This window comes from Crotalus tigris, unplaced genomic scaffold (genome assembly GCF_016545835.1).
Source record: "Crotalus tigris isolate CLP2741 ecotype Arizona unplaced genomic scaffold, ASM1654583v1 scf7180000019189.1338056, whole genome shotgun sequence".
Classification (NCBI taxonomy): Eukaryota; Metazoa; Chordata; class Lepidosauria; order Squamata; family Viperidae; genus Crotalus; species Crotalus tigris.
This window is the reverse complement of record NW_024097425.1, coordinates 454,178-467,885: the sequence shown is the minus strand read 5'-3', so window position 1 is coordinate 467,885 and position 13,708 is coordinate 454,178. Positions and strand designations below refer to the sequence as shown.

The following is a 13,708-nucleotide window of genomic DNA, read 5'->3' as shown; positions in this document are numbered from 1 at the left end:
TCGTCAGGATTTTATGGCTGTATAAAAAAGGTTACAAGGGATTTTTTTAATGTACTTTTTAAGTGGAAATGGAGTTTCTTGGAAGGCCGTATTCCACTGACAATTTCATACGCTACTATTTTTCTATTTGTATGTCACTATTAAATGCACATTATTCTGATTAACTTTCCACTCCTATCTAGCCGGCCCAGATTTTAAATTGTAATAACAGCCATTCATAGGAATAGTTTTTGCTGTTGTGCTCCACAGAGCCAGAAAGATGTGTCATATTTGCCAAGCAGAGCTGCACTTCCCTGCTTCACCCTCTGGAAACAGGATGTTGCAATTCAGAATTTTTTTAAGTCAAACCAGGAGCCAGAAAAATAGTTTACAAGTCAAAAATGGAGGGACGGAAGCTGCAATTTAAAGATGTAATCTAGCATTTGTGCCAACCTTGATTCTTCCTTCCCGATAAAGTGTATTTTTGGACTGTTTATGCCTCATCAGCCTCAATTCCTACCTGTTTTGGATATTCGTACCCCAAGGTTTAGGGTGAAGTCAGCTTCCAGTACATGGAACTTTGCCATCAAAAGATGAATAAGAATTGTATTGAGTTGTGATAATTGAAAGACAGCTTTCTTCATACTCTCAGGATTATATAAACACTGAAAAGCAAAACATTTTGTGATGAGGACTTCAAGTTTAACCCTTGAATAACACGGGATCTAGATTTCTCCTTTTTCAGGAGACCCAGAAGACATGTATACTAGGCTTAGGAAAGCTCATATGTCCAATATATTACTCCTTTGACTCATTTCTAGGATGTTGAGAGAAATATATGTATTAAAAGGCTGTGGTTGGAGGGCTGTGAGCATTCCTCATGTAATGGTGCCATCTCTGCAGCATTTACCTCTCCTGTCATTAAAGAAATACTTCTGCTGCTTCTCTGCATGAGGTCCTACTCTGTCTCGTTTGGAGTGTTAAGAGGGAGTGATTCCTCACAGTCACATTTTTCTTAAAATAAAAAACCTCGGCATTCATGACTTTAGGAAATGAGTTTGGGAAATGCTCCAGTGTATCTATAAGTGCAGTGTTTTAATTTCATAAAGTTTTGGACAGTTATGCCCAGTTTTATGTCAAGCCATGCCAAACACAGCCATACTGGAGTCCTAGAAATGTAGAGATTTAAATCCAAGGAATTTTCTTACCTGGCAGCTAAAGTGAGACTTCACACCAAGAGTTCTCAGTCCATACAGTTGTGTTCTATATGTTTCGGGAAACAAATAAATGATCAGAGGGTTAAAACCAAATTTACTGAATCTGTTTTATTTTGACAAACTTCAGTTTAGCTTTCTGTGGCTGCTTCCCTTGGAGATTTCAGACACTGCATAAGTATTATGTCTTATAACCTAGTGAAGATTTCAAAGTTGTGTTGTTTGATAAGAAGACTGACGTTCTTAGGGAATTGAATTTAGCTGTTTACATTCCAAGATTTTTCTTCATTTACACCAGTGGTTCTCAACCTGTGGGTCGGGACCCCATTTGGGGTCGGATGACCATTTCACGGGGGTCGCCAAACAATGCAGTCCGCCATTTTTTTCCCCTTTTCCTTAGCTGTGCTACTCCCTTTTATTCTATTGGCTTTTGAAAGCCAATAGAATAGACTCTCTTGAATAGAGTCTAATTCTATTGGCTTTCAAAAGCCAATAGGAATTGTCCAGGCTGTCTCTGCCCTGCTGAGCCGCCAAAAGTCCCATTCTGCAAACGATGCTGCACCAGTTGAGTAGTCCTCGACTTACGACCGGTTGAGTAGTCCTCGACTTACGACCAGTTGGGGGTCGCAGCATTAAAAAGGTTGAGAACCACTGATTTACACGGAGGTGGAACAAATGCTAAAAGTTCTGAATGTCTAAATTTTGCAATGCCAAAAGGCGATGGTTGCTGTGGTTTTGATTTCTTTTGGAGATGGATATGAAATCTTTTAAGTTTGATGGAAGGTTGGAAAAAAATAAATGAATCTTCCCCTATAAGAATGAAGCAAAACAGTGAGAGATACTTGCAAATAAACTAATGATCGAAATCCCTGTTTAGTTACCTACTGGTCTTAAGTGTATGTCTGGTATTAAATCACTATATATGTTTATTTATCTTAAGAATTAAAGGAAAAGAATAAAAAAATGAAAAAATATAATTAGTCATATGTCACATAATAACCACATTTTGACATGCAACTATTTTTTTTTCAGTGATCTCCAGGCCAGGAAAACTGAGACATAAAATATGGTTCTTAAAAAGGAGGTCCTTTGCCAACTTTACAATGCAAGCCTCCATAGCTGCATTAACACAGTGTTTTAGCTGGGTTCATACATAGTACTAAGACAAAATCCGACATATTTGCTTCTGACGTTTTTTTCCTTGAATCCAATCCTTGTGGTTTGTAAACTCTCAGCTTATACAGCTTAAACTGTACTGTAAAGTTGATGATAACTTTTGGCAGCCATATAGATCAGAGGTGTCAAACTGCCTGGAATGCATCATAGCAAAACCGCGCCCAGCCCATTGCCGGTAATGACAAAAAAAGTTGCGATACGTCGTGACACATCACGTGAGGTTGCGAGTTTGACACCCCTGGTATAGATACATCTTTTCCAGGATGATCTGTGTCCTTTTTTTCTTTCCCTCTATTAGCTTCTTCAAAAAGCTAAGTCTTCATATAATGAGTTCCTTAAAGCTTTGAATATTCTAGATCAGGGGTGTCAAACTCAATTTCATTGAGGGCTGCATCAGCATTGTGATTGCCCTCAGGGGGCTGGGTGGGTGTGGCCAGGGTGGGTGCAGCCTACTGGGTGGGTGTGGATGGAGTGGGTGTGGCCAGCTCTACATCGTTCATGTCAAGGGTGCCTGTGGGGGCCTGGGCAGGAGTGGGACAGATCTGAGGGTCTCTGGCAGAAGAGGGGTGGGACCAGGGCAAGTGCCAAAGCATGGTCCACTGGAGGAGCCTCACTGTTCCTCAGGCCATGCGGGGGGGGGCTTATGGAGCTAAGACTGAATGCGTTTCAGCATAGATCGCCACCACAAAATTGTACATTGGCTCCCAGCTGGCTTGGGCCAGGGCCAAGGCAGAGGGGGCCGTTCCCTCAGTTTCCAGGATGGCTTCGTGGGCCACATCTGGCCTCTGGGCCTTGTGTTTGACATGTCTGTTCTAGATAGATATGATTTTTCTTTGTTCATTTTCTTGGCTATTCTTGGGAATCTTCTCCAACATTATGTAGAGTAGAGTAGAGTAGAATAGAATAGAATAGAATAGAATAGAATAGAATAGAATAGAATAGAATAGAATAGAATAGAATACAATACAATACAATAGAATAGGAAGGGACCTTGGAGGCCTAGTCCAGCTCAAGCAGGAGAACCTATACCATCTCAGACATTTAAGGTAAGTTATTTTAAAAAATGAGCAACTCAGGTACTCTCCAATCTAAAACTCAGGATCCTGTAAAGATTCAAATGAAAGGTGCTAGAAAGTTATTTACATGTTGCATTAGACCTTATTGGTTTAATTAAAATTTATTTAATAAACCAAGAATTAGCTGATTTTGCACAAAAGTGTAAGTCAGAAATTATGGTTTACTAACCACAGTCACTAAACCAAAAAAGCAAATAAACTTTTGGGTTTGGACAATATGTGATCCTAACCGGGTTTATGCCATAATCCAATATAATCCTTCCCCAAAATTAAAGCTTTGAAGTTCAAAAGATCTGTTCAAAGGTAAATTTGTACAATTACAGAGTATCCCCACAAGGGGGCTCTTTTAACAAAATACCCTGGCAAATTTTCCTTCGCACAAGATTACTTCCAGTCGCTCACATACAGTATTCACGGCTGGATAGACAACACCCTGGCCTATAATATGATGGGACTTCCGCCTTTATTCCTTTAAAGTGGAAAGGCGTGGCTAAATAGGGGTATCTCCGGTTATTCAGCTAATAACGGTAGAATCGGACCGGAATGAAAACTATAGTAGGAGTATCGCTGTAGGTTCTAGGCGCTTCATTCCCAAATAGAATTTAAAGCGCCAGACTCATCACATTAAGTAACATCACGGAGAAAAAGAACAGACACGTAACGAGGAAGACTGCGTCGGAAGGTCGTGGCAACTTCTTTTGTGCTCTGGAAGGAGTAGGAGCCAATTTACAGATCTGTTTCTGCAGCACGATTTACATTCGCCTCCGAGGCGGAGTCGGGAAAGCCAGAGCGGACCAGAAGGAAGCCTTTCCTTCTTTGGTAACTATTAAACAAATCTTCCCTAATATCTGAATTTTTCCGATCCGAAAGAGCCATCTGTGCACATCATTATAACAAGGGATTTCTTTCAATACATGTCTGGTTTCCTCTGTTTTATCTTTTACCTTGTAAATCCATTGTCTCTGCTCCTCTACATATACACGGTGTCATTGTGAAAATGTCGTTGCAGTTTATCAAGGATGACAAAGGTAAGGATCAGCTGCTTTATAAAGGATATCTGTATAAGAAAGTGCGTGCAAGCGGGAACAAAACGTTCTGGAAGTGTGCTGAATACCACAAATACTGTTGTACAGGAAGGGCTCACACAAGCCACGACCAAGTTATAAAGGCTTTACCACATCTTCATCCTCCCACCAGGATGCCAACAGAAGCTGACCAAGTGCCATATAGCGTGAAAAAAATCACCACGGGCCCAGAATCAAACCCTAAAATGAATACAGCAAGTTGTGATGCATTGTCAGAAGTTCGTACCAAGAAATGGTGTACACACCATCCAAGCCAGACAATCCAACGTTTGAGAGCATGTTTGAAGGCAAGCCGCCAACCTTCGCCCAATTTACGGGAATCTATCGCTGCTGTTGAAACAACTGTTAAAGAGCCAATTGTGCCATCAGCTTTAACATCTCCTGGCTTTCATGAGTTCACCGACAGCTCTGTGGAAATGCCAAACCCTGGTCTTTGTAAAGAGAAGTGTGCTCTGAACTCGCCTTCAATCCAGGCTAATCGAGAAGCTGGTCGACAGAGATTCCGCCTATCCACCCTTCTCCCTGGAGAAACTCTGCAGGAGATTCTGTCCCGGCTGAGTACTGCAGCCCTGCAATGGCTCTGTCCTCAGGAGCACAGCAAAGACCAGATTGTGGACATGGTCATCCTGGAGCAATTTCTTAGTGTGCTTCCAGTGGACCTGCAGACATGGTTGAAAGCCCAGCAGCCAGGCAGCAGCAAGGAAGCCGTTCAGTTGGCTATGGCCTATCATAAACAGGAACCTGCCAAGCCCATTCAGGTGCTGGGGAATGGGGTATAATAAGGATGTATTGGAATGACATTATCTTTAGAATGGAAACCTGTCAATGTAGCTGATACTTAAACATGCTAGAAGTTCTAGTGATGCCCTTGGTGCTCCTGAATTCACAGGAAGCAGTGCAGGCAGTTGTCAATGGAGAAAAATGTCTGTTTGGCCTCTTTGGTTAGAAAGCTTCTAATGCTGTAATCCTTTACTTACAGCTAGAACATCCATAAGGAAGTATTTTGTAAAGGAGGGGAGGGGTCTGGTGGATATAAGGAATTTATTTGAGGTCTGCAGCTTAAAGGAAGGAAAAAGCTTTATCCGGAGTAAGATATTCAGAACAACAAGGGATGACTCATTTCCTATCCTCTAAAATAGCCAGCTTTAATTTCCTGGCAGACTCTGTGTGCTTTCCTTGTTTAGAAATTGGGGAGAGTGAAAGCTGGTCTAGAATCCATATATTGTAAAGGAAAATTTTTATCCTGCTTCTCTTACTGCTCTCGAAGGCCCATGTATTTTGGACAAAGAAAATACTTCCTGTCTTTGTGTTGATACAGGCTAATTGGTAGTTAGTAGATTCATGCACAGATTGTGCTGCTTACATGTAATCTGGTTATATAACCAACATGGATGCTATGGATTTGGAATCTTTGCTGATGCACAAAAGGAGGGGTCTTTTAGCAAAGACATATATCTTCTTAATCCTCAGCTTTTCAGTAAATGTAGTTCCACAGTAATTGTCATCAGGCATTCAGAATTTTTGCAAAGAAATATGGATGTGGCTGCAAGATGCAAAAATTTGGAATAGTGGAGGAAGTTCTGGAGCTAAAATAAAATTAAAACTTAGCAAAATAAGTATTGGAATAAATACATGTCTAATAAATATGTATAAATGGCAAATTGCCAGGCTGCAGGAAAATATTTGGGCAGGGATAGAAAAAAATTTTTAGTGTATTCTTTTTTTTAATATATATTAAGTTTTATCAACAGGAATAAAATGCAAAACAGAAAAACATACATCCAACAACAAACAATAATTGTGTACAAAAAAGAAAATAATGACACAAACATCAAATAAGTCTAACATTGAACATACACAAAAAAAATCCATCCTGGCTGAATGTTGAAAAGAAAATTTACAAACCCTGATAATTTCTTCTCTTATATAATGGATCTACAAATAATTATAAGTTTTCTCATTCTTATTTAGCAAGAAAAATATATAAACAAATATTTCAGATGAGGAAATCTCTAATAATCAAATCCACCCAACATCTAATTATAATATATATTTTTTAAAAAATAATAATCAACAGGTTAGTCCAAACATTACACTATTCAAATCCCTCTGTTAACCATCTGTTATTGTAGAAACCCCACAAACGGCCTCCAGTCTCTTATAAAACTGTCTAGTCCATTGTTTGATTATTGATTTGATCATGTTCATAATTTGTTAAGAATACACTAGAAATTTTTCTTCTAATGTATTGTCATCAAATTATGAACATGATCGAGTCAATAATCCTGATGAAGAATTCTAAAGTCAGACTGGCTGTTTCTGCTCATTTGTGCATCTGGTCCAGAACTGCCTTTTCCAGATAGCACTAATTCTCTAGCAACATGGAGATGTGAGTTTTTCTGGGATCCTTTAAGTAGAGATGCTTATGATTAAATGGGAAATCTCCATGCAGATCATGTGCTCTACTTCAGAAGCAGGGTATGAAGGAAACACTGATCCACTTCTGATTGTTCAAACAAAAGGGATACAGGTAGTTCTCAACTTACAATCATTCATTTAGCAACTATTGGAGGTTACAATGAAAAAAGTAATTCATGATGGTCCTCACAACCACTGCAGCATCTTCATGGTCATGTCATCAAAATTCGGGCACTTGGCAACTGGCATATGTTTATGACAATTGCAGCATCCTGGGGTCATGTGATTGTCATCTGTTGACTTTCCGAGCTGTTTTCTGACAAGCAAAGTCAATGGGGGAAGCCAGATTCGCTTAACAATCATGTGATTCAAATAACAACTGCAGTGATTCACTCAACCGTGACAAAAAAAGATCATAAAATTGGGCATAACTTGCTTGACAATCAATGGAAATACTGGTCCCAAGTGTGTCATAAGTCAAGGACTACCTGTATTCAGTGTCATATAGCGCCTCTAAAATTTAAAACAGGGGTGTCAAACTGCTGGTCTGTGGGCCGGATGCGTCACGTGGAAGCCGCGCCCACCCCATTGCCGGCAATGGCAAAACTGGCCCGATACATTGCACGACGTCACATAACATCGCAAGTTTGACATGCCTGATTTAGAGCAATGCTTGCCAAACCTTTTCCTTCATTACCCAAAACCACTTATCAAAAAGTCTTAACCAACTACAAGGACCCATCATGACTTAAAATGGTCACCAAGCAAATGATCATAACTGAGTGACTATCTGTATTATAAAACAATATTATTGAATGGCTTTGTCATTTCAACAAATTACCATAGCAATTTCATCTAAATATGAATACTTTTAAAGATGTTTGAATATATTTTAGTATACATGGCAAAGGCAATTTAAATATCCCTATTATAGTAATGGATTGATGTGTCATTATCCAAAGAAAAACTTTTGACCCATTTTGGGTAATTTACTCAGATTTGGGAAGTTCTGACTTAGAGAATCCATTTAGCTGTTATGGTTACTATATGTTGCTAGATTTGTAACCCATAAATGGTTAAATCTTTTCTTGGAGCCATTCAAACCAGTTTCCATTTATGGCAAATTGTTCTGAAACAAAGCAATGGTTGGAGAATAGAGTTTATGTGTGAGTTACATCAGTGAAATGCATAATTGTCTAGTTGGCAGCAGAGTCAATTTGGAGAATACGAAATTTTCACTTTCTATATTGATAATTTTTCATTGCTTTCTTATTTTCAGTTTGCATTTCATATCTAGCCATCCAGTAATCATGTGTGATACATTGCTTATTCCCCTCTTACAAATTGGGAATAAAACTAGATTTGACCTGGATAGTCAAAGGAATTAGGGATAGTGCTGATATTTGATCAGTAACTCCATCTCAAAGTCTTTGCAAAATTCCATGCAATTAATAAATTAACCCCTCTGATTATTTTAGGATACGATAACCTTTGAAGATGTATCTATTCATTTCACTGAGGAAGAATGGACTCTACTCAACCATAAAGAAAAAAACCTTTACTGGAATGTCATGCATCAAAATTATGATAATGTAGCCTGTCTGGGTAAGAATTCTGGGGAAACCCTAGAACAGAAGTCTTCTGTAGACTAGAAAACTAAGGCAACTTGTTACTTTTTAGACATTTTGATCTACAATTCCTATAGCTTACAAGGGTCGAATATTTGGAACCAAAGGCCAAAGTACCATATATTCCGGCGTATAAGATGACTTTTGAGAGCGTTGAAACAGGCGCTGAACTCGGGGGTTGTCTTATACACCGAATCGTCTTATACGCTGGAAATAAGGTAGTTTCTGGCGTATAAGATGACTTTCTAGGCATGCGACTTGGCGTCGATCGTCTTATATGCCGAAATAACGAAGTTTCCAGTGTATAAGACTTTCTAGGCATGCAACTCGGCGTCAATCATCTTATACGCCGGAAATACCGGTAGTTTCTGGCGTATAAGACGACTTTCTAGGCATGCGATTCGGCGTTGATCGTCTTGTGACGGCGTCAATCGTCTTGCAACTCGGCGTCAAACTCAGGGGTCGTCTTATACGCCAGGTCGCCCTATATGCCGGAATATACGGGTATTTGAAAGGCTCAGATTAATTTACCTTGGAACTAAGCTAAATTCTGAGTGATGTAAAAAGATGTTATCAGAGTTTATCCAAAATGTTTTGATTAGCTGGTGGCTTCACAAATCTTGGCATGCTGTCCAGAGCTCCTTGGATTAAAGACAGGCTCCAAGTAGTCCTGACTACTGGTGCTGAACTTCAGAGGTATAACAGACCTCCCCAGCAGTATTTATGACCTGGTTCTAACAGCCACCCGCACTCCCACAGTCATGTGACCATATTTTAGGCATTTGGCAACCAGCCCACATTTAGAGCCATTTGCAACATTACATGGACACATGATCACATTTTTTTAACAATTTTGCCAAAAACCAGCATTTACATCCAAACCAGCCCATAGCAAACAACTGGTTCACTAATTGCTGTGGCGGTTGCTTTATGATTGCCATGTTTGCTAAATGGCTGCTGCAAAAAAAGGACATATATCGGGTCACTCACATGGGTAACCCGCTTTATGACCATCATGACTTACAACCGTAATGGGCAGGCTCTATTATGGTCATAAGTTGAAGATTACCTGTACACAGAATATTAAAAAGTAAGCTGAAATATTATTTGGTTGCACACAAAGAGCAAGTATAACCATCTAGAATAACTGAGAAGAAGTTATGATGGTATATAATAAATAAATAATTATTATTTAATAAAATAATAAAGAAATTCTACACATGGGTAGAATTTTTAATCTACTTAGAGTACAGAGCTTTTATAAAATTATTATATTTAACATTATGATTAATTTATTGAAACAAGAGTTTTCACTGCAAACAAATATTGGTGGACTTAAGGGATGTTTTGATTGTTTCTTTCTTTTAGCAAGAGATCAGATCAAAGGAAAAAGCCAAGAGGAAGACCTTCTGCAGGAAGTCTTTGATCCAGCAGTGGAGTGGCTGGAAAAATCCAAGGAGACAATTTTACAACATTCTGAACAAGAGTTGAATAAAAACTGTCTGAAGAACCAGCAAAAGAGAACCTTGGAGAAGGAAGAAATATTCATTTGTTCTGAAAGAAATATGATGGGACCAGACAGAGACATAATTCTTCTAGACACCGAAGTAGGGCTGCGGAGTCAATGCCTACATATTGATTATGGAGAAAGTGGTACTCTTGCAATACCTATCAATGATCAGAAAACCCTGAATGAGGAAGATCTAACAGGCTCATATGGAATATCCAATAAGATACATCTCCAGAATCTTAAGCAAAATTTAATCAAAGAGGAACAAAATAATACTGAAAGACAACAGGCAGAAAAAGAGAAATTTTATGGAGGCCATTGGAGGAATCCAGTCCATCATGAAACTCGAACAAGTTGGAAAGCTGTGTGCGCAGCCATTGATGATACAGAACAAACTGAGCCACTAATACTTGACAATCGGGGAGATTTTAGATATGTAGATAAATCATTGGAAACAATTGTGGAAAGAATTTCTCCAAGCCCTGATCCAGATCCAATGCTCATTTGCTCAAAAATATGTTCTGCTGAGTTGAATGAAAGTACGGATTTGACCAGTGAAAACCAGAATATTCTGGAAAGTGGTCTGGTTAATAGTTCAGAAAATGTAGGAGTACTGGAGAAACTCAGTTATTTTGGAAGTGTTTTACAGGAACCTGCAACACAAATTCCTCATTCAGATGTTCAACAAGATTCAGAAACCCAGTACAGATACACCAGTCATAGTAATGAAGATGACGCTTCCAAAATCAGCCTTGGCAGTCAGTTGATTACATGTCCTAAGTATAAATGTATTAATTCTTTCAAAAAGTATGCCTGTTCCAATCCTGAGGAAATCATCAGTAGTCTTTCAGCTTTAATAAAACACAGAAGAGCTGACCGAAAATATTTCAGTAGAAGAAGTTTGAAATTCCAGTCTGGAACACATCATAGAACTCACACAAGAAATAATCTCCAGAAACGCTTGATTAGGCATAACTGGTGGTACTTGAAACAAAATAGAAGCTGGCTTCTTGAATTGGGAGTTACTCTAAAGCAGTTTCCAAAGTTTGATTCCATAACACTTAACACCCAAATAGGTGAAGCTTTGTACCTGGCTGTGCAAATCATAAGGAGGTTTTCTGCAACTGGGTTTTTCTCTTCAAGTTCCCCCCAAATGGAACAACAGGAGAGATCTTTTCCTCTTCCCTTTCTAGACAAAATGGCTACTGAGCCTACCTTAAGCCAGGTAATGACTGTGCTACAGCAGCTGGCTGCTAATATTGCAGAAATCAAGGCAGCCATCTCCAGCCTGCATTCCACTGTAACTAGCCTCCAGAATGGGTATTTCCCTGAGTGCACAGGTGAAGCTGAAGGTGGGATTTCTGATTTGGAAGACCCCTCCCAAAAGACCAAAGCTCAGTCTGGGCAGCCTTGTAATTATATTAAAACCACTGAAGTCAAACAGGTGGGAAAATCCACACAGACCAATGTAAGAGCTGAATTGTGGTCATCTCTGAATGTTGAAAAAGGCGCAAATTCTCATCTCTCCCCAATTCATGAATCAGGAGAGTCATGAAGAAAAGATTAAATTCCCAAACTGGCAAAATATAGAATTATAGAATTGGAAGCATCCATTGCTGGAAGTAACATTTATTTATAGTATAATTTGTAGAAAACTTTTCAAAACTACAAAAAGAAGCAGTAGTGATCATAGTAATAAAATAAAGTGTTTCATGTGTCCGTGCATTGATGGCTGAGCGTGGAAAAAGGTTTAAAGCAGTTTGCTGTAATCCCCATGTTCAGAAACAAACAAGACTGCCTCTCATTGATCTATCACACAAAATATGGTGAGGAATATCTGTTAGAAAAATTTCCTCTGGGGAAAGATTACGCAAGTAGAGAGAAGCAAAATAGTGATTTAAAAAGGCTGACCCTTTTTAGACAGAAGGAAAGAAAGAAGAGGGAGCTTTTAAAATACGCATTATCTAATGTGAGGGAATTGTCTACCTTCTTAGTTCACTCCATATAACTTTCTTTTAAGCATAATGTTCCTGCAGCCTAGATGTTCACCAAAATGCTTTTGAAAATAGGATTCTGTCTCTTTATGTGGATGCACACAAATACATAGTTTTGAGTGTGCACTTCTATGCACTCTTGGGTGCTTTTCTTGGGAAGAGTATCAAGTGGTTTGCTCCTGATTTCTTCTATGATATTTGTTTCACTTCTCAACCTAGATTAGATCCCTGGAATCTTTGATAGTCTTCCATCCAAGTACCATCAGCCAAAGTTAGTTAAATGCTGCCATTTTATAATAATAATAATAAAGTTGGAAGGGATCTTGGAGGTCATCTAGTCCAACCACCTGCTCAGGCAGGAAACCCTATATCATTTCAGACAGATGGCTGTCCAGTCTCTTCTTAAAAACTTCCAGTGTTGGAGCATTCACCACTTCTGGAGGCAGGTTGTTCCACCGGTTAATTGTTCTGTCAGGAAGTTTCTCCTTAGTTTTAGGTTGCTTCTCTCCTTGGTTAGTTTCCACCCATTGCTTCTTGTCCTGCCTTCAGGCGCTTTTGCTAAAAGAATAAGCTGTATGGGCTAACGTGACATGTAATCCAGTTCCAACAGTGACCAAGTAAATCCACCTCTTTATGGGACTCCTACAAGCAGGCCAAGGCTTAAAGAAGAGAGTCCTCTCTCAGAATTTGTCTCCATAACTTGAAAGAACTGCCTTTGACCACAATCGTTCCATTTAGGAAACGTATCTTTATAGGTTTCTCTTCATAAATGTGTCAAAACTTCTTTGAATTCCAGTTAAACGGCCTGGGAGCAAGCACATCGTAGAGCAGTTGAACAATGTAAGGCTGCATTTTGCTGTGCTTGGCTCTTGGGTCAGTGTTTTTCATTTAGTAATCTGAATGCCTGGAGAAAGTAAGAGGGATGTTTTATAGATTGTGCCTTCCCACCTACGTACCCACAGTAGATGCTGCCTCCAGAGAAATAGCCCTGGCTCTGATTCTTCTCAGTGCCAGCCAGAAAAGGGTTTATTACTCCAGGAATTTTGAATGATTAATGTGTTAATTTTAAGCTTTCTTGACTGGGGGGGGGGCTGCTGCTTTTATTGTATTACTATTTTATGTCACTTTATTGTTATGCATTTTAGCTAGTCCTTTCTTAATATATATTTTGATGGCTCAGAATTTAATTTGGTGATTTTAAAGTAAACAGTAAGGTATCCAAGCTGGCATACTTTGGCTGACCAAATCTGAGTTTGAAAGCTAAGTATTATCTGCCTGGATAATAACATGGATGACAGGATGACAGGCTAGAAGGGAAAATCAAACACATCTCAGTGGTAAACTGTTTCTTTATTACTCCCCCCCCCCCAAAAAAAAACCCCTCTATGAACATATCTATTAACTCAATTGCTGGGAAAAGTAGGTTTTCAACAATGGGATACACATTTCAAAAATGAAATTAAAAAATATATTGACATTTTTCCCCTCTGCCCTTTGAAATTATCTCCCATTTCTTAAAAAAAAAAATCAGTCTCAGACAAGATGATTCAGGTAGTTGTCATTTAGAGTAGTGTTTCTCAGCCTTGACAATTTTAAGGCATGTGGACTTCAACTCCCAGAATTCCACA

At 39.0% G+C, this 13,708-nt stretch overlaps 1 protein-coding gene and 1 long non-coding RNA gene across 2 annotated transcripts; one reads left to right on the top strand and one right to left on the bottom strand.

Annotated features, from left to right (window-relative positions):
- Window positions 1-41: 41 nt before the first annotated feature.
- LOC120315977 lies at window positions 42-3,906 on the bottom strand. Its single transcript, XR_005558833.1, has 2 exons — window positions 3,804-3,906; window positions 42-1,242 (listed from the first exon to the last, which is right to left on the bottom strand). It is a non-coding gene; the product is annotated as an uncharacterized LOC120315977 (long non-coding RNA).
- A 24-nt stretch (window positions 3,907-3,930) lies between these two features.
- On the top strand, window positions 3,931-12,473 carry LOC120315935. Its single transcript, XM_039360980.1, has 3 exons — window positions 3,931-5,288; window positions 8,427-8,553; window positions 9,945-12,473. Exons 1-3 carry the CDS (start codon window positions 4,443-4,445, stop codon window positions 11,639-11,641), a joined length of 2,670 nt encoding a protein of 889 aa, XP_039216914.1. The 5' UTR covers window positions 3,931-4,442; the 3' UTR covers window positions 11,642-12,473.
- The last annotated feature ends 1,235 nt before the right edge of the window (window positions 12,474-13,708 follow it).

Bases quoted from the DNA above. Each gene is read 5' to 3' on its own strand.
- LOC120315935 (XM_039360980.1), top strand. From the start codon at position 4,443: ATGTCGTTGCAGTTTATCAAGGATGACAAAGGTAAGGATCAGCTGCTT. The intron at 5,289-8,426 runs GTGCTGGGGAAT...TGATTATTTTAG, and splicing joins AACCTGCCAAGCCCATTCAG to GATACGATAACCTTTGAAGA. The intron at 8,554-9,944 runs GTAAGAATTCTG...TCTTTCTTTTAG, and splicing joins TGATAATGTAGCCTGTCTGG to CAAGAGATCAGATCAAAGGA.